The following is a 25799-nucleotide window of genomic DNA, read 5'->3' as shown; positions in this document are numbered from 1 at the left end:
AGTGCTTTGTTTTTTTAAAATATCTTTTGTTAAGTACATGGTAAACAGTCAGCTGTGCTTGTCATCCCTTCCGCTGATAGCCTTGCATATAATTTAATGGCGGATACCTACTGATCATTGTATTCTGTTTCAAGCGCTCATTTGAACTACTCCTCATATTGCCCAAACTGGCAACATCATAAGCCCATATATTTCAAAGATTTCTTTCTGTGCGCTCTGTCATTAAGTAAAGATAGAAAGCTTTTCAATCAAAGAATGCAATTTCAATCCATAATTATTTGACTTTTTTTTGCCTTGTTCAAGTTGTGTCTTTTTAAAAAATGCCAGATTTTACTAAATGAAGCAGTAAATACATCCCCAGCTATAATGAGCCCTGTGACGATCATTTTCAAACAGGGGAGAAAATGTTTCTGTAGCTAATTTGTATGGAGGCTGCTGGATTGTCATGTGACATTCAGTGTCAGTGTGCTTTTTTAACTTTGCTTTAACATGAACATTTTAAGCTACCCAAATACAATTTTGCATTCACTATTTTGGAAAGTAAAATTTGGTTTCTTCTGAATTTGTTCTTTTTTAACTCAGTTTGCAACATGTATAATGCAAAATTTATAATTAAGTTGATGTACAAAAGAGACCCAAAACGGCCATTATGTTTGTGCTGCCTGTGGCTTTTTAATGGTAGATGTGCACCTGAGCAGGCTCTGGGCCTGATTGTATCAGCCCTAAGTGAAAAATTGCATAACTTCTGGGCCATCAGCCCAAATTGTCGAATTACAGGCCCCTGCCACTTTACAAAGTGACCTGTCGCATTCATCAGTGTTGTCTCCTCCGGAGCCCATTGAAGTACACGTCAACTTCTTGTTTTTGGCACGAGTGTCAAAACTTCTGAAACCCTCAGCATCAGTGAACGTCTCGGCGTTCAGTATTATTTGGACCACAAAATCCAAGCCTTTGGAAGTGTCTCTCCTCTCCAATGTAAATCATACTTCAATAACCAGAAAGAGAAAAACAGTAAAAACTGGGGAATAAGAATACTGGTCCGAACTGGTCTTATATACCTTAAAATGAAATACCAGTAAAAACTGGGAAATAACAGTACTAGTCTAAACTGTTTTTTCCTATTGGGTAAGTACAAAATGAACTTTATTGTGATGGTTAGAATTAAAGTTTAAAGAGAACCAAGTATCACTTTAAGTGTTTATAATACGAGAAAATAGTTGATTGTCCTCTCAGCTTTCCTAACATTAGAATTTCACCCAAAATCAGAGTCGGTTGGCAGAGTTCTGCCCCTCTGTTGAAGCATATGTGTACATATCCCTGGTTTAAGTACAGAGCAACACCAAAGTACAATATAATATAGTGCTGAGCACTAACACTGCTCTCAAATTGCAATTGTCACAAACCGGAAAATGCAATACACCGGTACTTTTACATACACCTGTACTTTTACATAAATTTAGCGCTGGCATAAGTCTAATATGATATTTTAAGACAAGTGGCCATATAGGTAGGCTTTTGGAATTTTGTTATGCTAAAACTGCATTGAATTTAGCCATCATTCTTCTTTTGACTATATGCCAACCATCAGAATTTCACTCTGACATCAGCATTTCTGTCTACAGTTTGCTGACAAAAAACAGTGCAGGGTTTATTTGTAAAGATGCCCCAAGGTTGCATTTGAATTTACTAGATAAAGCTTTCCTGCAGTCACGTTGAAAGGTTAACTACATTTATTGGGACAGTTTGTTTTTTGTTGATGCTGGCCTATTGCCCATAGTTTAATCAAAGCCACATTTGACAGCTAAGTATAAATATAGTGTCTCAAATCTGGCTATCTGAAAACCAGAATTGTCCATAAACTGGACATTTTTATAAGCTACCATGCATCAATTTTAATTGTTGTTGTTGGCATGGTGGTATGTTGGACTAGTTATCGGCTTGGCATGCTGGCCTTTTCCCGCAGTCCGAGTGGTCCAAGTGACCGTTGACCCCACCCGACTCAGCCTGACCCGATTTTGTGTCTCCTATTAATTGAATTGAGGTTCCAATTATTTTGTTCTCTGAAAACTGGCCGGATCCAAATTCCGGCATGGACTTGGTCCCGCTGTTGTGAGTCTCGAGACAACGGCCGGGATTTTCCGGCCCCGTCACGGGCAGGACCTGCCGCAGGCGAGGCAGCGCCCCAGCCAGAAATCCATTGACTTGCAGCGGGACCAGAAGACCAGAAGGTGGTTGGGTGTGGAAAATCCCGCCCACTGTACCTGCACCATCTTTTGTTCTTTCAGCACTGCTTCATTCACTTCTTTGTGAATAATGATTTTGAAGGAAATGTCATCCAAAAGAGACATGAATGGAAACAAGGACCACAAAATATGCAGCCATTTCAAATGAGAGTGGGATGCGGAGTTGCAGAATTCCAAATGATGCAATAAGTTAAACTTAAATTTAATTTATCCAGGAATAATATTAATTCAGACTTTAATGGGTTTTGTCAAAACACTTTGTTAACTGAATAGACATTTCCTTTCCTGTCTGGACTCTACTTTCTTTTTCAAAGACTTGCCTGCCAATTTTCTCTTCAACTGCACCCCCCAACCTCCCACGTCCCCAACACGCCCATGAAAAGCCCTGCTGCTTGACTACATTTTATCTATTGCTGTTCACAACTAGAAAGGGAAGGCATGCCAGACCTCTACCAAGTGCCTGGGATAAACAGCTCCCAGGCACAATGGGATGCTTCAGTTATCAATAAATGACTCAAGTTAACAAACTGCTCAAACTATGCAGTCTGTGGGGAAACAATGGCATGAATACACTATTCTTAAAGACAAAATTTAACATTTTTTTCCTAACTGTTCCTGCTTTTGGCAAATTTACTTGTTTGTCTGTAAGTCATACAAGTGTATATTTGGGGAGCTCTTGATTATAGCCTAAGTGGCATAACATATTATTGCACATTCTCAAGATTCAGAGCCATTTTTTCCTGTTGGTTTATATTGCATCCTTGTACTTTTTTTTGTCTAGTTTTCTGCCCAAACCAACTGCTTGGTTCCCTTCTGTTTCTCATCTACATATTGTCTCTCAGCAACATCGCCCGAAAACCTACCAGGTTCCACATATAACCCGATGACACGCAGGACTGCCTCACCACAACCTCTCTTGATCTCTCCATGCCACTGATTCATTACATCACTTGTCTGACCTCCAGTACAGGATGAAGAAATTTTCCTCCAGTAAATATTGGGGAAGCCCGAAGCCACTATCTTTGGCCCCTGTCACAGATTCCATTCCCTAGATACCAATTCCATACCTTTCCCTGACCACTGTTTGGGGCTGAAGCAGACCATTCACAATCCTTGCATCCTATTTGACCCTGAAATGAGTGTTTCGACACCAAGACTTTCATTTGCTTTCACTTTTGTAACATTGAGAGTTTCTACTCCACTTCCACTCGTTTAATGCTGAAACCCTCATCCCTGCTTTTTTTTACCTCTAGACTTGGCTATATATTCTAATACTCTCCTTGCTGGCCTCCCGTCTTCTACTTTTTGTGAACTTGAGGTCACCTAAAACTCTGCTACCCATATCCTAACTCACACTAATTCCCATTTACCCTTGTTTTTGCAGATCTAAATTGATTCCTGGTTTGGCAACAACTTGATTTTTAAATTTTCATCCTTGATTTCAATTCTTTCCATGGCCTTTCCCTTCCCAAGCTCTATAACCTCCTCCCACCAGCGCCGCTTGAGTAACTGCCTGAAGACAGGTCCAACCCAAGGCACAGTGATCTCCACCATGGGTAGGGCAAGAAAGCAGGTCCCAAATCCATGCCAGCCAGAGTAGGGATCAAACCCTGTGCTGTTGGCATCAATCTGATCCATGCCAATTGTCTGACCAGCTGAGCCATTCGAGTATCCAAGAAGTCCGAGTTGATATACACTTTTACATACATGTTGTAGCTTGGAGCTATGGATAGTGATGGTAGAGGCTCCAATTTCTTTCCATCACATGGCTGACCAGGAATCTCTCCCACTCTTATCACCTGCCATTGGTGCACGTTGGAAGGGTTTACAAGTTGACATGTTTTGAACGCACCTTTCCTGACCATCAAGTCCTGGAGTGGGACTTGAACCAGAGCTTCTGGCTCAGATGCAGGGAATCTATTGCCGCACCACAAGACCTCGTGTTCCTCCAGACTTACAGCTCTTCATAAAATGTGTCTTCTTCCAATTCTGGCCAGTTGTGCATCCCAGATTTTAATTGTTCCACTATTGGCTCCTGTGCCTGCAGCTGAGTGGGACTTAAACTCAGGAGTTCTCCATCCACCCTCCACCAAACCTCTCCTCCTCTCTATCTCTTGCTCCTCCTTCAATATGCTCTTAAAACCTAGTTCTCTGATCAAGCTGTCAGTCACCTGCCTTAATATCTCAAGGCTTATTGTCTGATAATGCTTCTGTGAAGTGCCTTGGGATGTTTTACTTCATTGAAGGTGCTAAATAAATCCACATTGTTGTTGTTGACTCTTACTAGGCAAAAAGATTCTCAAGCATCAATTCTTATTTGTTGTCAGCTAAATGGCCAAAAGTGATGCATGGCCGCCACCAGTGTTTAAGTCTACAGGTGAACATGGGCAGATAAATGACAAATGTATTTTAGTATAGCTACATGTTGGAGTAGTACATTTAAGGCAAAAAGAATGGAAATATGTTAAATGGTAAAGTTCCTGCTGAAGCAGAGAAACAGGAGGAAAGTCTATGGATACAGATCTACATACCTCTGGGAGTGAAGATAGAAAAACCCCATTTGCCTTTTACGTGACTTTTATGCTTTACGTACAAGGACGTAAATGAAAGAAGCAGAACAGTGATGTTGAATCTGTAAAATACATTGGTTAGGACACAGCTGGAGTGTAGGGTGAAGTTTGGAGCACCCATTATATACAGGATATTATAGCCATGGAAATTGTGCAATGTAGATTATTAGGAAATCAAATTGAAAAAGTTTGAGTTGTGACAGGTTTAAAATCTGGTGGAGTCACACAAAGTACCCTTGAGCTATGTTTTCATTTGGCTCTTTTCCCATTCCAAATGTTGCTTAATATACTAGCAAGCACTGCTTTTTAAGGAGAGTATCTTTCCATGAATTACTCCTTTTAATAAAAATGTGTTATGTTTAAAAAATTATGTTTTAACATTTGTTTTTGATTATATTATCTTTGTTCGGTTTATAGTAGTGACATACTCTATGTACAACCTCTTAGTGTATTTGTTTCTGCCCTTTTCTTTCTCTCTTCTCCCAGCCATTCTCGTGACTTGATGCTTCATCCTCCTCATTGTTTCTCTGTAAAGCAACTGGGACATTTTGTATATTAAAGGAAGTATATGAATGCAAGTTGCTGTAATGTGATCTAAAACTGCATTCCACTTTGGCTTGAAACCTGGAATTTTAGATTTTTAGGCTTCCAACTGTTGCTGGAAATGGGTTTGAGACTGTGCATTTTGAGTGGTTTTCTGTTTGAGATTTTAAACTTTAGTTAAGTAGCAGAAGTTTATTATGCCTCTTGAATTTTGTTTTGGGTACATGTCACACTTACTGCTGCTGTTGTCGGACTTTAATCCATAAATTACTCTGCTCATGCCCAAAAATGGCAAAGTGTTATGGTGGGGGGGCTTCCTCTGGACTGACACATCCAAGCAATCTCCACATTGTCTTTCTGTTCTTACAAACCCCACAATAAAATCTGGCTTGTTATGGTGCCCAAATATTTTCACATTAGATCATGGTACATAACAATTTTTACAGCATGGAAACAGCCATTTGCCCCAACAGGTCCATGCCAGTGTTTTAATTTTTTAAATCTATCCTTTCATGGGATGTGCGGGTGTCACTGACAAGGTCAATGTTTGTTGCCCATCCCTAATTGCCCTTGAATGGAGTGGTTTGCCAGGCCATTTTAGAGGGTAGTTAAGAGTCAAGCACATTGCTGTGTGCCTGAAGTCACACGTAGGCCAGACCAGGTAAGGAGGGCAGATTTCTCCCCAAATGTACATTCGTGAACCAGATGAGCTTTTTTTTTTGCAGCAATCAATGGTAGTTTCATGGTCACCAATACTGAGACTAGTTTTCAATTCCATGTTTTTTTTATTTATTGAATTTGGATTCCACCAGCTATCGAAGTGGAACTTGAACCCATTTCTCCAGAAGATCAGGCCCGGGCCCCTGAATTACTAGCCTAGTGACATTACCACTATGTCACCATCTCCCCATCTATGCTTTACACAAATCCCCTCCCACTCTGCTTCATCTAACTCCATCAACATATCCCTCTACTTCTTTCTTCCTCATGTGTTTGTCTAGCTTCCTCTTGCATTCATCACTGTTAGTTACCTCAGCTACATCTTGTGGTAGCAAGTTCCACTCTCTGGGGTAAAGAAGTTAATCCTAAATTCCCAATTGGATTTATTAGTAACAATAACCAACTACAACAAGAGAGAATCTAACCATCACCCCATTACATTCATTGACATTACCATTGTTGAATTCCCCCACTGTCAACATCCTGGGGGTTACCATTGACCAGAAATTGAACCGCACCACCCATATAAATGTGGCTACAAGAGCAGGTCACAGGCTGGGAATTTTGCAGTGAGTAACTCACCTCCTGGCTCTCCAAAGCCTGTCCAATTACCTACAAGGCATAAGTCAAACTTTGATGGAGTACCCTCCACTTGCCTGGATGAGTGCAGCACCAACAATATACTCAAGAAGCTTGACACCATCCAAGACAAAGCAGCCCACTTGATTGGCACTCTATCCACAAACATTCACTCCCTTCACCACTGATGCACAGTGGCAGCAGTGTGTACCATCTATAAGATGCACTGCAGGAACTTACCAAGATTTCTTTGACAGTATCTTCCAAACCTGCAAACTTTACCACCTAGAAGGGCAAGGGCAGCAGTTGCATGTGAACATCACCACCTTCAAGTTCCTTGCCAAGCCACACACCGTCCTGACTTGGAATTATTCATTGTTCCCTCACTGTCGCTTGGTCGAAATCCTGAAATTCCCTTCCCAACAGCCCTGTGCGTATTCCTACGCCACATGGACTGCAGTGGTTCAAGAAGATGGCTCGCCACCACCTTCTGAACAACAGTTAGGGATGGCCAATAAATGCTGGCCTAGCCAGCAATGCATGATCACAAGAAAGAGTACATTTTTAAAAAAGTGACTGTCTTATAAATGGCCACTTGTTCTTGTCTCATCCACAAATGGAAACATCTTCTCTACATCCATTCTATCAAACCCTTTTGTAATCATCGAGACCTTTTATCAGGTCACCCCTCAGTGTTTTCTTTCCTGAAGTAAAGAACACTAGCCTGTTCAATCTCTGTTGATGAGTAACCTCTCAGTTCTGGTATAATTTCTAGTAAATATTTTTGCACCATCTTCAGTGCCTCTATATCCTTCTTATAATATGGAGATCCGAACTGTTTACAGTACTCCAAGTGTGGTCCAATCAACATTCTATGTAAATTTCATATGACAGTGCTTTTCAATTCTATCCTTCGAGAAATGAACCCCAGTACTTTGTTTTTTTTTTAACAACCTTATTTACCTGAGTCAGTCAAGAGTGATCTTTGTGATTGGTGCATCAGTGCCCTGCAGATCCTTCTGCTACTCTAATGGATATGGAAACTTTCTAAGGAGTATGCGGGCCTCCTTATTTTTCCTACCTCATGCTTACAAATTAGCAAAAAGAGGAATTTGATACAAACACCTTAAGCTTTCAGATGCTAATGTAGCTCACAGTAAATTCCACACTGATTTTATTAATATGCACAGTGTATATCCTGTGTCTGTAAGCTTGCCTGTTTTACTCTTTGCTTCTTTTAATGCCCCTATTTATTATTTATTTTAGCAAAGCATGATTATCAATATTGCTACCAAATTCTGAATTAGATGCTTGCCGTGTCTATAAATTTTGAAACTCTATATGGGCTGGTTTTGACGGGGTGCTGCAGTTGTGGCCCCCACCCCCATGGCTAAAAAGTGGGAGCAGCATTACTTGCTTTAAGATGAAACTTCTGCCCCTTTGTTGGGAGGAATCTCTGCCTTGGCTGTTGGACAATTTGATTGGCCAGTGCAAGCTGGGAAGTCTTACAGGTAGTCCCACCATGCCGAGGAATCCAGATAAGTTCAGGGTCAGGGGCCTTGGTGATGAGGGTGAGGGGGGTGGGGGGCTGCGTTCAAGAGGCTGGGGGACGGTTAGCTGGGGGGATGACCTTGGATGGGGCTGTCTTTGATGGACCCACAAAGTAGGTCCCCCTTCAGCTAACACCAGCCCATGCAGCTAAAGTTGCCAGGCTTCCCGCATGGCATGGGCCTCCCCACTGCTGTGAGTAAAATAGCAGCAGTGGTGGGATGAGGTTCTTCAGTAGCACAAGGGCAAGTGATCAGTCTGATATGCTCCCACTTTCCCCACCCCCCGTCGAAGAGAGAGAGGCAAAGAGGATTATGGAGGAAATTCCTGAACTCTCAGCCCAGGCAACTGAAGGCATGGCTGCCAATAGTGGGAGCAATTAAAATTAGGGATGCACAGGAATGGGAGGTAGGCAGAAATCTCAGAGGGTTGCAGGTTTGGAGGGGGTTGAAGAGATACAGAGGGGAGTGAGGCCACAGAGGGAATATCAGCACAAGGATGAGAATTTTGAGTTTGAGATATTGCTGAACTGGGAACCCACCTCACCTAACCTAGATCAGCACATAAACTCATAGTACAATCTGGCAGCATCATCATGTTCCCATATTGACCAGAAAGTTGTAATATCAGTTGCTACTTAATAGTAGGGCTGCAGCTGTATGTCACAGGAGGACTTGGGTATGCAATAAGGAGGAGCAAAACTGACAAGGTGTCAAACATTGGGTGCTACATAGCTGCAGGAAAATCTTTATGTGGACTTAGGTGATGATCAGTCTGGTATCATGTGACGCTATCTGTGTTCAAATAGCCAGCCAGCACTCATTTTAGGTTGATATGTGAAGAACAATAACCAGAGAGCAACTATACCTGGGCCAGAATTTTACATCCTGTGGGCAGGTGTGTGCTTGACCCATCTGGCCGCGAAATGGCACGAGATGACTTTGGGCGAGTGTCCTGATGCCATTGTGCATTCACGCGATATCTCGCTCATTCGACAGGCGCGCACAGCAGTCAGAAGCGTGCCTGCTGACAATTGAGCCGGCAGTTAAGCCCTTTAAGGAGGCTACTGAAAGTGATTTTTCGTGGCCCGTCCATTTTTACAGTTGGCGGACGAGCCAATCGGCCAAGCGGCCTTTACATTTTTGTTCAAACCTCGAACCAGGGCGGGATGACATCTCCTTATGGAAATAACATAGAGATATCTGGGGACTGGTTTTTAATGAGGTGTGCTTTCAGGTGCTTGATTGTGCTGCATGGACATACTTTGCAGCATTTTTGTTGTTTTATTTATCCTGTGGAGGTCTGCAGCTTCCTGAGGCAGCTGTCTGCATTCAGGGAGCTCACTGGAAGCGCTCACCAGTACCTGTGGTGATGTCGGTGCCCGTCCTCTTCCCGCCTCCGCCCGCAGTGCTGAGCCTTTCTCAGCGCACGTTTTATGTTGGCTGCCCGCTAATTGGCCAGCCAGCATGAAATCGCAGCCGGGGGCACGTTTCCCCTCTGCTTTGCTCCCGGGCTCATCGACCACGCGAACCCGATGCCCTGGTGCTAATAGATTTGTGAATAGCAGGTAAATGCCTCGTTAACTGCCTCCTCAAAAAAAAATCACTTGCACACTTTAAACCAGTTAATGTGCTATTTGGAAACCAGCTACTACCATAGGTTTCAAATGTTAGATGTGAGTTTCTGAATAAAGCAGCAGTTATTTAGTGTAATATATTTGCCCTCCATTTGGAAATGGTGTGCTTTACTTGCATTTATATATTTCCCATTGTAGGCCATCGTTGCTACCAATGTATAATGCTGTACTTATGTTAGCTCATGAAAGATTGGGTCCATCTAACACCACATTTGTTGAGTCTTAAATGTACTCAACGCTTCCTTGGTTCCCAAATCCTCGCCATGGCCACATCCCTCCCTATCACCGTAACCTCCTCCAGCTCAACAACCCTCAGAAATATTTGCTCACCTCTAATTCCCATTTCTTGCACATCCCTAATTTTAATCGTTGCACCAAGTCTTAAGTTCTGAATTCCTCCCCTAAAGCTCTCTAACTTTTTCTCTCCCCTTTAGCACACTCCTTAAAACCAACTTCTTTGACCAAGCTTTTGGCCACCTCATAGTATCACATTCTATTGCAATGCGTCATAAATATCTAAATATCAGGCAACAATTTCTCGCATTGTTTGTATGCTTTTGTACAAAAATATAGCTTCCAAATAATATGCAAAATTTTACCTTGGGATTTGTATGGTATGGAGGATATTAACTGAACTGCCTAGTTACTTGACCTTTCAGTAGCCTGCCACTGTAATATTAAAGTAATTGCCATTTTTAACTTGATTGTTTTTAGGCCAAAGCAAGTGGAAAGAAATTCCTCAAAGTTACCCTAACTGTTTCACCTCGGGGGATAATGTTACAAGACACAATAACCAATGAACTGGTAGAAAATGTCTCTATCTACAGGTATTGAGTTTAATCTAGCAGGCCATGCTGCATTATTCATTTTTTAAAAATATAATTTACGTTATTTTTCTATCTTACATTTTACCTTGACTTTAAATGTTACTGGTTGTTTTGTGTTATTAAGACATTTTCATAATCTGATTTGTTTTTATTATTTATTGAACCTGGAATTGCTCATTGACAGGGGAAAGGAACAAGTTGCTGCTTGGCAAAAGCAAAAACAAAAATTCCTGGAAAAACTCAGTAGGCCTGACAGCATCTGCGGAGAGGAACACAGTTAACGTTTCAAGTCCATATGACTCTTCAACAGAAGTTGCTGCTTGGGATGGGTTTACTATTAGCTTGTCTGCACCCCCTAGGGCCAGATTTTTGCTACCAAGGCAGGTAGCTGGAGCCGGGAAATTCCCCAACTCAGCAGACCTGCCTTGGTTTAAAGGGTCCCGTTAGACCCAATTTTCACTTCGGGAGGCATGAGTGGGATAGAGTCAGGCCAACCCCAGAAGCAGATCCTAGGTGGTCACTGGGGCAGGTGAGTGCAAGGTGGGCTGATTAGAAAGTCTGCCTTGGTTCCCTTGGACTTCATCCCATTTGTTTTAGAAACAGTTAGGCCCTCGAGCCCTTTCCCCTTGCACCCCCCACCCACCCACCCCCTCATGCCCCCTCCATGTCAGCTCAAACCCCCCCCCCACCCCCATCCCCATACCCCCTCATATCCCTGATGCCATCTCCATAGTCACTCATCCAGTATCCACCATGGGCAGACCTCGAATCATATGGAGATGAAAACCAAACTTCTACCTAATACAGCTGTTACTTGTACACACTTGACACTGAAAATAACAAAAATTTATGAAATGCATTCAGAGCTTTTAAATCTCCTCAACTGTTTAATCTCTTATAAAAACAAACTTTTATTCAGATGCACATCAAAAACAGTTAATCTTTGTATAGCCTCTTTAAACTGTCAATCAGTGAACCCTGCTGAGATAATTGCAGCTTTTGAATCTCAGACAAGTATTCCTAATGACATAATAATCCTTGGGAAATATCAACAAAGACATTTATTGAAACTGCACAAACAAATGGTAATTTTTTTCTAACCCTACACCAGATAGCTTGTCCATCAAACAGTCCAGCAGAGGTTTTTTTTTAAACTCTCACTGATAGCTTCAGCTTGTTTTTTTCATGTTCAAAGAGCAGGGAATAAATAAAAAATTCAGATTATGACACTTAAACAGACCTTATCCACCCTTCAAGAGAGTTTACATCTACAGTGTAAATTTGTGACTCCCACACTGTGGGTTAAGCCCTTGGACCAGCCAAAATGGGCTCTGTTTGAACTCAGCACTAATTTCAAATGGCCCTACTGAGTTTGCCACCTGTGTGAGTCACATCCTGCCTCCTTCCCCATGCCAGAAAAACTGGATCTGTTGGATTCGTTGGTAATGGGGACGGGACTTCGGCATCCAGGCCCCACCTGCCATTTTTTATAGGCCCGTGGAGTCTTCCCAACTTCACAAAAATCTGGCCTCTAGTTTTTATTTACCTTTTCCTTCCACTGGACTCCTGAGCCACAGGAGCCTGCTCCTTTTTGCCAAGCTCTCATGTACCCTACTTGTCCCTAACTCAAGTAATCTGCTTTAACTGTTCAAGCACTTTCTGGGTCTCATGTGTGTCTTTTAATTCTCTAATTTTTCTTACCATGTCTCATTTTATGTTGCACTATTATCACTTCTATCAGTTAACCATCTCCAGTCCATCATTGCAGTCCTTTTTCATTCTGTACACATTCACTCGTTCTTCCCTTGCTCTGTTTTTTCTTATGCTCATTTGGATGAAGAGATTTGAAATGTTAACTTCTCGCTTCTCTCCACAGACACCAGGCCTGGCTTTGAGTGTTTCCAGCATTGGCTGTATTTCAGTTTTTGTTTTGAGATTTAAACAGTATCCTGCCTGGTGATAATATGTAATTGTTTTGAATTTGGATGCTAAAATGTCTTGAAAATTGAACATGAATACTTTGAAGATGCGTTTTAGAGAGAAAAAAATGTTTTTTAGGAAGAACCCAACAGTGCAAGTTTCTAGAAATATAGCTGTTGGCAATCTGGGGATCAGATGTTTTGGTTTTACAAATGTGAACTGCATCAACTAGCAACTGCTGACAGGACTATCATTGTTTTTTTGTGATTACTCTCGTTTTAAAATGTGAACAGCAGGATAATGATTTAAGTAAGGAAAGAGAGAATTTTGGACATCATAAAAGCTAACTCTTACTCTATACTTTCTGGATTTTACTCTTCTAATCCTTTCCGGGTGTTATGTGAGCAATGTATGTGTTAGGAGAGATAATCTGTGGATCAAAAGTCAGAGTGCCAATCTATGAAAATAAAAGTTTAAATGCTGTCAGTTACATGTCAGTTAAATGTTTTCCAACTGTAACAATTGATATGCATTGATATGCTCTTGAAGAATATACGGAGAGAAATTGGCCAATCCTCAAAAGCAGGTATGGGGCTGTGGTACATGATTAAACTACATTGGTTTGTTGTGTTGTAGGCAACACATTAAATTGGTGCTGTCTGCTCTTTTAAAGGACTGCTGTGTGCAGCCAGTGTTACTGTGCTATTCATTGAATGCATGCATTAACAGGTCGCCCGATATTGCGAATGGCTAGTGCTACTTAAAGGCACCTTTTAAGCTTCTGGGGTGGGTGGGACAGGGGTGCACATTGTGGCAGCAAGAAGTGGGAGCAGTTTACAGATAGGCTGAGGACCAATGAAGGGCGTGTTGGTGGCTAGAATTAGACTGCAGCCAAACCAGGGTGTGGTGGTAACCGATGGTCCCACAACAGTGGGAACAGTGCATTGTGGGTGTGGGGTGGGGTGGGGAAAGAGGATGGTTCAAAAATTTTCTTTTAAACATGGCAAAATTGAATAAAAGTGACGAGTTTAAAATTTCAATCAAATTTAGCCGAACAAGGGAAATAACTTTCAGAACAGTTAAGATTGCATCCAAACTGCTGATAGTAGTTGTTCAGAGCTACAAAAAATAGCCAAATAATGAATGCACATACTTGATCAGTTTAAACTTTTTTTAAATGTAGACATGCTCATTTGTAGTGAGGAAGAAAGTGACAGAAATATGAAGTCAAATGGTGCTATGGTGAAGTGTACACAAATATTAGATTTTTAATATAGTTTATACAGATAGGTGTACAAAAAATTATTAAAAGCAGAGAAGATTCCCGAGGAAGCTAGGAGAAACGAAGGATATGCCTCAGGTACCACAAATGTTGAAAATACAAATCATACCTGGGAGCACTGAATTAAATAAGTGTAGATAGTTTTGACATGAGAAATACACATGATCTTAAAATTATGACAGGAATGGAGCAATTAAGGGCAACAGAACAAGTAGTACATGCATACACAAGGCTTTCAAAATATATATTTGTTGCAATTGAAAGATGGAGTTCAATGACGATCTTTATATTAGCTTTATAACGTTAACAACCTTAAACTACAAAGAAACAGCCACAGCAGTAAGGAGGCTTCACATAAAAGAAAAGTAATGTATTCATCCCAGGTCTCTGGTGACAGTGAATGTAAATTGATGTACTAAGATTGTCAGAGGTCTGATCCACAAATTGAAGCTTTGTGGAAGGTGACAAGGTGAAGAATTCAATTGTGCCATGTCAGCCTTTTGCTTTCAAGTAGAATACTGTGCCAAAGCTAATAAATCCATGACATGATGTTGACCATTACAAGATGAAGCTTGAGCAGTTTCACGAGGCAAAAGTTACTGGATGCGCAATTTGGTTCCTTGGTGCCTGGTTTTCCAGCACTCCAAATGTCATTTTGGCGCCAAAATCACACCCTTGTCATGTATGCACTTTAGATTCAAGGCATGCTGGATGTCATTTTGATGAGGGCATTGTGTGGGGATCATCCACTGGTAGGATGCACAGTATACAGATTGTGATGTCAATTAGAATGTATCGTCGATTTGATGCCAGTGCTGCCATTCTGGAACTCAAAACTCCAGCTAACACTCTCTCTTTAACGTGCATTCAGCAGCAGGAACAACCACCCACCAGTGCCATTTAAAGGGATCACCAACCGCCTTCAGGTTTGTTGCTGATTTGATTTTCTACGGGCTTTTGCTGCGATTACAGAAGATTTCAGCTTCTGGAGTTCCTTAAAGTTAGCAAAGTCTACAGGAAGTGTGGTATGTGCTGAAGAACTTGATCCTGACTTGAAGGCTTTTGTACAAACCACTTACTCCCAGACATGAGTGTAGTAGTATGCATTAATCTTTGACTACAACATGACTAGGGGAGTGAAGAGAGACAAAGAGCAGAACAAGCTGCTGGAAGAGGGTGGAGGGGGAGAAGGGTTCTCAGCAGGAGACCATATCCACCCAGGCGGTTCCGGGAACAATTTTCCTACCTGAACCTAAGTGAGGAGTAGTGTGTCGGATCCTGCACTTTAGTAAGGATGTCCTCACTGAAATCTCTCACCTGCTGCAGCCATAACTACAGCCTTGGAGCGGGATCAGAATGGAATTGCCAGTGGCTGTGAAGGTAACTGTGGTGATGGACTTTTATGCGTCTGGCCCTTTCCAGGCTGAAGCAGGCGATATTTGTAACATGTCCCAGTTTGTGGTCTACTGTTGCATAAAGGAGATCACTGAGGACCTGCATTCCAGATCTGAATACATTTCATTTTTTCTTGCCGGAGAGAGGTAAACAGAGTGAGTGCTTGGCTTTGTGCAGATTGCAGGCTTCTGAAACTTGCAGGGTGCCAGTAATTGCAGGCATGTTGCTTTGTGGACAGTGCAGATCAATTCTGAAATGTACCATAACTGAAAGGGATTCCACTCCCTCAACAGCTGGTGTGTGAGCGCGCACACAATATCATGCAGGTCAATGCCTGGCATCCTAGCAGCAGTCATGATGCCTTCATTCTGCCACAGTCCATTGGCGCTACCTGCATTGGATGACCATGATAAACTAGAGGATGGCTCCTGGGCAACAAAGATTACCCTTTGACAACATAGTTCGACAAACGATGCTGTTGCTATCTAGACCACTCTGCGTGAGCCCTGCAGAACTCAAGGGCGTTTGTCAAGATTTGTGGTGGCCTGCTGCACAAACTCACCATCATGAGGACACAACCCTTGCCACCAGCTATATGGCACTCAGCTGGAGGAGTACAAGGAAGAGGAAGGGAAGAGGCAATCAACACAGACCCTTTCTGACTGAGTAATCCACGATTGACTCATTTGACTGCAATTCCGGTAAACGCAACTACAACATCCCATTCACCAACAGTCCCACCCTTTACCATCACACTGTTACTGACCATCAAAGCATCTGCTTTGCTGCAAAAATAAAAGCCACCACAAAGTAAATATTCTGAACAAAATTTATAAATCAAACCACGCCGAATTGCATACATACAACAACTAATCACCCTTGTTCATTCACTTAGTGCCTGTCTTCCATGCCCCTTTGCCTGTCTTTGTGCTCCCACGTTGTGTTACCCCCGTGGCTGCAGCATGGCTGGTGGAAGGCTGCTGACTTTCAGTGGGGGAGACTGTAAATGGCCTTGCAGACCAACCCTGAACTGCCCTGGTCTTTTAGAATGCATGGCTTTGGAGACTGCACCTTCTTGACAGAGGCAGCAACAATCTGAGCTTGCTGACAGGCAACAGTAAGGGCGTGGCAGAGTGGCAGTGGTGGGATGGAGAATGTTCTCATCCTGAGAGAGGACAGCAGATTCATGTTCCACAGAACCACTGTTATTTACTCAGGGTGGCACTTCCGCAATCTTAGTAATATGTTGGAGGACAGATTGCTGGACAACTGTAGGCTACAAGCTGAGTATCTTACTCTAGTGTACAAGCCTTTGAACACTGATATCCATAGTAATGGTGGCAGTACTTGCATGGTAGCAAGTTCACCTTACATTTCAGAGGTCTGACCTCTCATTGCAGCACCTAGAATACCTTCTAACTGTGCTGCAATGAAAGCTGAGACATCAGCCATCAGTTGCTGCACCCTGGTTGGGTCATTAAATGTGTTAATGGAGTTGGCCACCACTTATCCCCTGCTGGAAAGGAGAGGCTCCAGGTTTTACACACAACCCTGTGACAAGTTCATGCTGAGCTCCTTCATGCTGCTTCACATTGCATTCAGGCTTTACAGCAGGCTTGCCAATGCACTAAGCATTTTATTCTGCATACCAGTCAGTGCCCCCTCCTGAAGGACCACCCATCGAGTGCTAATCTGATTTCTGTGCAGCAGAACTAGTACAATCTCACCCTCTGATGTGCTGGCACCTGCATTATCCTTGTCCCTTGCCTTGGGTACAAGCCATTCTTGTCCAGTGTTTCACTACAAACAGATTCTGCCTCTAAGCTACCCTTTAAAGTGCACCATGTCAGTATCTGAGCTGGTAGCTAAGAGTGTAAGAGAAAGAGTGACAGTGTGAGTGTGAGATGAAGCTGTGGATGTTAGATAGGAGTCATGATTGATTGAGATTTTTGGTGCTTGAGTGATGGATGGACTGTTTAAGGCTCGTGGTACAATGGTGAGATAAGGCTTTTGAAGGTATGCTCACTGACCTTGACCATTTGCATGAGGTCATTGATTCCAGGCCCTTGCTGCTTAACTCCTTGGAGCATGCTCTCTCCGTGTTGTAACATAATTCACTCTTCTTCCTGTTTTGACTCTCTTCCACAACCAGTTCCAGCACCTGCTGCTCCCCTTTGAGAGGTGCAGGCTGGTATTAAGAAGTGCTGCTAGCCTTGCCTGGGCTTGGCCCCAATGCAGAGGTGTGCAGCGACCATGCAAATTAGCATGCAACATAAAGTTGGCATGCTGCCTGTGTTGAAAGCAAGTTCATCATGAAGTGTGATCCTCGGGTCCGTTTTCACTTTAGCCTCCAGTAATGGAAGGATGGATTATGGTGAAGTATATTTTTTCACTGATGCTTTGATTTTTGTGCTGACTGGTGTTTCAGAAATATATATTTTTCCTGTTGACATACATTTAACTTGATGGATTTGTGAAATTGGAAAGTGCTGCTCCTGGAATGTAGGTAGTTCTTGAATGTAAACGCAAACTTACGTAAGAAGCCCAGTTCATCGGAGACTGTTATAAATTAAGGTCTGCCATGGATAACTTAATGGGTCCAGTAGCCTCAGATGTTTTCCTAAGCAGTCTGAGTATCTTACTTTTAGGTGAATTGACTCTCACTGCCCCATATCTATTTGCACAATAGCATATCTCAGTAATGCAACAATAACACAAGGTCAGAAGAGGGATGTTCTTTTATGATTATAGTGTTTAGTTCCACTTCCAATTCCTCAGATAATGAAACAATCCAGATCTGCTTTCAGCACGACCTGGTCACTAGTCAGGCTTGGGCTGTTAAGTAGCAAGTAACAATTTTGTCACACGAGTGCCATGTAATGGCCATCTCCAACAAAAGACCATCTCCCCATGATGATCAACAATATTACCATCATTGAATCCCCCACTATCAACACCCTGGGGATTACCATTGACCAGAACCTTTACTTGACCAGCCGTATAAATGCTGTGGTTACAAGAGCAGGTCAGAGGTTGGGAATTCTGTAGCAAGTAACTCACCTCCTGACTCCCCAAAGCCTGTCCACCATCTACAAGGCACAAGTCAGGAGTGTGATGGAATACTCTCCACTTGCTTGGACGAGTGCAGCTCCAACAACACTCAAGAAGCATGTTACTCTCCAGGAGAAGCAGCCTTCTGGATCAGCACTCTATCGCATTGTGTTTCACTTCCTCAGCTTGGCGAGCGGGGGTGGGGCCCGCTTGCCGACACAGCGTGTCATTCAGATTTTCAGCTCGGCGGGCATGCACCTGAGTCGGCTGCATGCCCGCCGAACTGTCAAAGGTCTATTAAGGCCATTTAAATATCAATTAAAACAATATACTGAGCTGCTCGTCCAAACTTAAGCTTGGACGGGCAGGCGAAGAGCCCAGGCGGCCTTCGCATTTATCATGAAACCTCATCCATGGGCGGGATGATGTTTCATGAAGGTATTTAAAGTTTTATAAAAATTTTTTTATAACATTCATAGACATGCCCCAGCTCATGTGACGCAGCCACATGAGGGGACATGTCTTGAAATTTTTTTGTTTCTTTATTAAAATTTTCAGAACTTAAACTAATCACCCTGAGGCAGCTCTGTGCCTACTCAGCCTACTCCCCCCGCCCGCGCAGGGACTGCCCAGCGCTTCCGAGCGAGGGATCGGTAAAATGGTGGCGATCAGCTGTATGCCCGCTCCTGTGCAACCCCCCCGACAGGGAGAACATTTTCCCCATGAGGATAGATTGAGGGCTTATATTCTTAGAGTTTAAAAGGATGAGCGGTGATCTCATTGAAATGTACAAAATTCTTTGAGGGCTAAGCAGGATAAATGCTGAGAGTCTAGAACAAGGGCGATGGTTTCAGGACATGGGATTGACTATTTAGGGATAAGATGAGGAGAAATTGCTTCATTTAGATAAATGGAATTCTCTACCTCAACAGATTATTTTTTGGCAAAGTAGTTTTTGTTAATTTGCATTGACATTAAATAGAATTTTATAACCCTACAGCACAAAAAGACCATTCAGCCTTTCATGCCCATGCTGACTCTTTAAGAGACCTGACCACTTTAGTCCCAAACCCCAGCTTTTTCCCCATAACACTGCAACTTGGTCATCTTCGAGTCTCTGTGTAATTGCATGCAAACATAAAAACTAGGAGCAGGAGTAGGCCACTTGGCCCCTCGAGCCTGCTCCGCCATTCAATAAGATAATGGCTGATCTGATTGTAACCTCAACCCCACATTCCTGCCTACCCCCGATAACCTTTCACCCCCTTGTTAATCAAGAATCTATCTAGCTCTGCCTTAAAAATATTCAAAGACTCTGCTTCCACTGCGTTTTGAGGAAGAAAGTTCCAAAGACTCTCAACCCTCTGAGAAAAAATGTTTCTCCTCATCTCTGCCTTACATGAGTGATCCCTTGTTTTAAACAGTGACCCCTAGTTCTAAATTCTTGCACAAGAGGAAACATCCTCTCCACATTCACCCTGTGAAGACCCCTCAGGATCTTAAAGGTTTCAATTAAATCACCTCTTACTGTTCTAAATTCCAGTGGATACAAGCCTAACCTGCCCAGCCTTCCCTCAAGACAACCCGCCCATTCCTGGTATTAGATGAGTAAACCTTCTCTAAGGCTTTTAACCACCTCTAACGCCTTTTACAAAATCTGATTCCACCACCCTTTTTGGTATTTCATTTTGGATCTTATTCTATGTATATAAATTTCTCCTCTTCTTCCCCTCTAGTTCTTTTGCCAATTAATCTAAATCTTTGACCTCTGGTTCCTGACACTCTTGTCAAAGAAAATAATGTAGATTGCAGTGTATAAAATTACCCCTGTTTTTTGGCATCAAAATTCAGGCCTATACTCAGCGTGTAAGTCGACACCCCCTTTTCTGCTAAGAAATGCTATCCTCACATTAGGCCTCAATTTTTCACCTCAAATGCATATTTCACTCACCTAAAGTTGGTGTATGGGATCAAGCAAGCCATATGGACTATGTTGCTAAGAAGATGCGTGGGAGTTTAAGACAGACCCCACACAGAGCAAGACCGTGCATGGAGAATGGCAAACAGAAATGGGTTCTCTGGTAAAATAAAGAATGAAGGATGGTTTCCAGCTACAAGTCATAAACATTTGCTAACTCATCAAATCATTGTGCTGCAGCAAGGGAATTCGGTGTTAGTGAAAAATTGATGCAAAAATGGAAGATGGCACCCAAGAAGAAGGACTGAATTTTCCCCCCATCAGTGGGGGGGGGGTGTGGGGTTGGGGAAGAGCGAGTGCGAACCTGATCGGCACCCCCGATCGGGTGCGCGCCACTATTTTACATGGGCAGGCCAATTAAGGCTCCCCCAGCATAACGCACACCCGGAAGCGCTGAGCGCTCCCTGTGCGGGGGGGTGGTGGCGGGGGGGGTTAGGGAGGGTTCCCTGGGTCGGGGCCTGCACTCTATCCTGCATGCGCACGAAAGAGCACAGAATTCTCCCGGTGGCACAGAGGTGCCTCAGAGATTAGTTTAAGTCTTGAAAAATGTAATAAAGGTCAAATAAAGATGAAGGACATGTCCCCTCATGTGAAACTGTCACATGAGCAAGATGCGAAGCCGCCTGGGCTCTTCGCCTGCCCGCCAACCTTAAGGTTGGACGGGCAGCATTTTTAACAACTTAAATTACTTTGTTAATGGCCTTAATAGGCTTTTGACAGTTTGGCGGGCGTGCCGCTGACGCGGCTGCTCACCCACTGAACTGACAATATAAATGATACGCGTTGACGTTGGGATGCCTGCCCAACATCACCGCGTATCATTTTACGCATCGGTGAGCGGGCCCTGCCTCTGCCCGCTAATGGGAAAATTCTTCGCCAAGACTGGGAAGTGTGTCCTGCAGTCAGCATCATAGAACCATAGAAAAATTACAGCACAGAAGGAGGCCATTTGGCCCATCTTGTCCACGCCAGCCTGAGGACACCCAGGTGCCCTTTCTAATCCCACCTTCCTGCGCCCGGCCCATAGCCCTGCAGCTTACAGCACTTTAGGTGCAGATCCAGGTACTTTTTAAAAGAGTTTAAAGTTTCTGCCTCTACCACCAACTTGGGCAGCGAATTCCAGACATCCACTACCCTCTGCATAAAAAAGTTCTTCCTCATGTCCGCCCTACACCTTCTGCCACTTATCTTGAATCTATGTCGCCTGGGTCTAGAATTCTCCATCAAGGGAAACAATTTGATCCTGCCCACTTTACCTATTCCCCTCATAATTTTGCACGCCTCAATCAAGTCACCTCTCAGCCTTCTTTGTTCTAAGGAGAATAACCCCAACCTACCCAATCTCTCCTCGTAGCTACACTTTTCTAACCCTGGCAACATTCTTGTAAACTTCCTCTGCATTCTCTCCAGAGCTATTATGTCCTTCCATGGTGAAGCAGTCTGGGAAGAGTATCCTGCAGGCAGCATTGAGGTGAAGCAGTCTGGGAAGAGTGTCCTGCAGGCAGCATCACGGTGAAGCAGCCTGGGAAGAGTGTCCTGCAGGCAGCATCACGGTGAAGCAGTCTGGGAAGAGTGTCCTGCAGTCAGCATCACGGTGAAGCAGTCTGGGAAGAGTGTCCTGCAGTCAGCATTGCGGTGAAGCAGTCTGGGAAGAGTGTCCTGCAGTCAGCATCACAGTGAAGCAGTCTGGGAAGAGTGTCCTGCAGGCAGCATCACGGTGAAGCAGTCTGGGAAGAGTATCCTGCAGGTAGCATCACGGTGAAGCAGTCTGGGAAGAGTGTCCTGCAGTCAGCATTGCGGTGAAACAGTTTGGGAAGAGTGTCCTGCAGTCAGCATTGAGGTGAAGCAGCCTGGGAAGAGTGTTCTGCAGTCAGCAACATGGTGAAGCAGCCTGGGAAGAGTGTCCTGCAGTCAGCATCATGGTGAAGCAGCCTGGGAAGAGTGTCCTGCAATCAGCATTGCGGTGAAGCAGCCTGGGAAGAGTGTGCTGCAGGCAGCATCATTGTGAAGCAGTCTGGGAAGAGTGTTCTGCAGGCAGCATCGCGGTGAAGCAGTCTGGGAAGAGTATCCTGCAGCCAGTTCTTGTTGAAAATAACCAGAGTGACATTACAAGACAGCGCGAGAAAGTGGTGGAGAGATCAGAACCAGCATGAGTGCGGGGAAGCTTCAAAAAGTGACGTCAGCACAAATGTGAGAGCCGATTGGTGAGTAGTGGGTAAGTGTTTTTTTCCAGTTTTTTTCTCCAGCTTTTCTCCAGTTTAAAATAGATTAAGCTAAGGAAAGGTAAGGGATCTAGTTTTTATTTAAAGTATACAAATAATTTAACTTTTTTTTACGATATTTAACTTAAAGTAAGGGTTATTTTTTCAACTAGAGGCATGGCAGGGCAGCTCAGTCCCATGTTATGCACCACCTGCATCATGTGGGAAGTCCTAGATGCTCCTTGTGCTCTGACCGACCACATGCGCAGGAAGTCCCACCAGCTGCAGCTACTGGAGCTCCGGGTTTTGGAGCTTGAGCGGCAGCTGGAGGCACTAAGATGCATCCTCGAGGCTGAGAGTTTCATGGATAGCACGTTTTTAGACGTGGTCACCCCACAGCTTACAGAAGTGGAGACAGAGAGGGAATGGGTGACCATCAGTCAGAAGAAAGGTGTCAGGCAGGTAGTCAGGAAATCCCCAGGGTGCACCTCGCTTGAGAACCATTTTTCTGTGTTGGAAAACGGTGAGAGTGATCGTTCCTCTGGGGAGTGCAGCCACGCTCCTGGCACTGAGTGGCTCAGTTGCACTGTGGGGAGGAAAAAGAGGGGAAGAGCAATAGTGTATGAGACTCGATAGTAAGGGGAACAGAAAAGCATTTCTGCAGCCGTAGACGTGACTCCAGGATGGTATGTTGCCTTCCTGGTGCCAGGGTCAAGGATGTCACTGAATGTCTGCAAGGCATTCTAAAGGGGGAGGGAAAATGGACGGAGATTATGGTGCATATTGGTACCAACAACATGGGTAGAAAGAGGGATGAGGTCCTGTCAGCAGAATTTAGGGAGCTGGGAAACAGATTAAAAAACAGGACCTCAAAGGTAGTAACCTCTGGATTACTTCTGGTGCTACGCGCTAGTGAGTAAAGAAATAGGAGGTTAGTCCAGATGAATGCGTAGCTGGAGAGATGGTGCAGGAGGGAGGGTTTTAGATTTCTGGAACATTGGGACTGTTTCTGGGAATGATGGGACCTGTACAAGGCAGACGGGTTGCACCTGAACTGGAATGGGACCAACATCCTTGCGGGGAGGTTTGCTAGTGCTATTGGGGAGGGTTTAAACTAACTTGGCAGGGGGATGGGATCCTGAGAGGAGGTTCAGCAGGGGGAGATGCACAGCCAAAATTAGAAGAGAGAGCAAGTGAGTCTGGAAGGCATAGAAATTATAGGCCAGTTAAGGCAGGCAAGGTTGGATGGTATTTATTTTAATGCAAGGAGTCTGATGAATAAGGCAGATGAGTTGAGGGCACAAATTAACACATGGAAGTATGATGTCATTGCTGTCACAGAGGCATGGCTGAGAGAGGGGCAGGATTGGCAGCTTAATATTCCAGGATATAGGGTATTCAGGCGAGACAGGGAAGGAGGTAAAAGAAGAGGGGGTATCACAATATTGATCAAGGAATCAATTACAGCAGTAAGGAGGGATGACATCTTAGAAGGCACCTCAAATGAAGCCTTATGGATAGAACCGAAAAACAAAAAAGGAGCAATCACATTGCTGGGAGTGTACTATAGGCCCCCAAACAGTCAGAGAGAAATAGAAGAGCATATATGTAGGCAAATTTCAGAGAAGTGTGAAAATAATAGGATAGTAATAGTGGGGGATTTCAACTTCCCCTACATTAACTGGACTAGTCATAGTGTGATAGGTTTAGAGGGAGCGAAATTCTCAAAATGCATCCAGGAGAGCTTTTTAAGCCAGTATGTGGAAGGTGCTACAAGAGAGGAGGTGGTCTGACCAATTTGATTGAATTTTTTGAAGAGGTGACCAGGTGTGTGGATGAGGCCAATGCATTTGATGTAGTCTACTTGGACTTCAGCAAGGCTTTTGATAAGGTCCCACACGAGAGACTGATAATGCAGGTAAGAGCCCATGGGATCCAAGGCAATCTGGTAAATTGGATCCAGAATTGGCTGAGTGGCAGGAGGCAGAGGATGATGGTCGAGGTGTGTTTTTGTGACTGGATGGCTGTGTCCAGTGGGGTTTCACAGGGATCGGTGTTGGGTCCCTTGCTGTTTGTGGTATATATAAACGATTTAGACCTGAATGAAGGCGGGTTGATCAGTAAGTTCGCGGATGACACGAAAATTGGTGGGGTGGTAAATCGTGAGGAGGAAAGCCTTAGATTACAGGAGGGTATAGACGGGCTGGTCAGATGGGCTGATCAGTGGCAAATGGAATTTAATCCGGATAAGTGTGAGGTGATGCATTTGGGCAGGACAAACAAGGCACGGGAATACACGATGAATGGTAGGACCCTGGGAAGTACCGAGGATCAGAGGGACCTTAGTGTGCGTGTCCACCGGTCACTTAAGGTAGCAGGACAGGTAGATAAGGTGGTTAAGAAGGCATATGGGATACTTGTCTTTATTAGCCAAGGCATAGAATATAAGAGCAGGGAGGTTATGCTGGAACTGTATAAACTGTTAGTTAGGCCACAGCTAGAGTATTACGTACATTTCTGGAATCCGCATTATAGGAAGGATGCGATTGCACTAGAGAGAGTGCAGAGGAGATTTACCAGGATGTTGCCTGGGCTGGAGAGTTTTAATTATGAGGAGAGATTGGATAGACTGGGGTTATTTTCCCTGGAGCAGAGGAAATTGAGGGGGGACATGATTGAGGTGAATAAAATGATGAGGGGCATAGATAGGGTAGACAGGAAGGAGCTTTTGCCCTTGGTGGAGGGATCAATAACCAGGGGGCATAGATTTAAGGTAAGGGGCAAAAGATTTAGAGGGGGTGTGAGGAAGAATTTTTTCACCCAGAGGGTGGTGGGAATTTGGAACTCACTGCCTGAAAGGGTTGTAGAGGCAGAAACCCTCATAACATTTAAGAAGTATTTGGATGTGCACTTGTGATGCCATGGCATACAAGGCTATGGGCCTAGTGCTGGAAAATGGGATTGGAATAATTAGGTACTTGTTTGACCAGCGCAGACTCGATGGGCAGAAGGGCCTTTTTCTGTGCTGTTGACCTCTATGACTCTTTGACCAAATGTGCCTTAAGAACAGGAACCAGCCACTGACCTGATCTTGTGAATCCTGTATTTTACTGGGTTCTTGTAAATCATCAGAGTGGCTACCTCGTCACTAGAAATGCAGAGTATATATACTCACTTAAGTGGGTCAAATCAAACCCCGAGCCCAGCAAAGATTTGGAAGCAGCAGCTAGTTGGTGTAGCCACTTTATGGAACAAAAATATCTAGTGTTGCAGCAGAAGATCAAGAAATCTCAGAGACTACCAAAG

The 25799-nt window shown here is 43.8% G+C and overlaps 1 protein-coding gene across 1 annotated transcript in view; it reads left to right on the top strand.

The window, feature by feature from the left end:
* The window catches only part of LOC144680722 (low density lipoprotein receptor adapter protein 1-A-like), a 156020-nt gene that overhangs the window by 58713 nt on the left and 71508 nt on the right, over window positions 1–25799 (top strand). The window contains exon 3 of the mRNA XM_078541999.1: window positions 10554–10666. Within this exon, the coding sequence (XP_078398125.1) occupies window positions 10554–10666 (113 nt within the window). The remainder of the gene's footprint in view (window positions 1–10553; window positions 10667–25799) is intronic.

Source organism: Cetorhinus maximus, chromosome 5, assembly GCF_964194155.1.
Source record: "Cetorhinus maximus chromosome 5, sCetMax3.hap1.1, whole genome shotgun sequence".
Classification (NCBI taxonomy): Eukaryota; Metazoa; Chordata; class Chondrichthyes; order Lamniformes; family Cetorhinidae; genus Cetorhinus; species Cetorhinus maximus.
The sequence above is the reverse complement of the archived record's forward strand: the minus strand, read 5'-3'. Positions and strand labels throughout refer to the sequence as shown.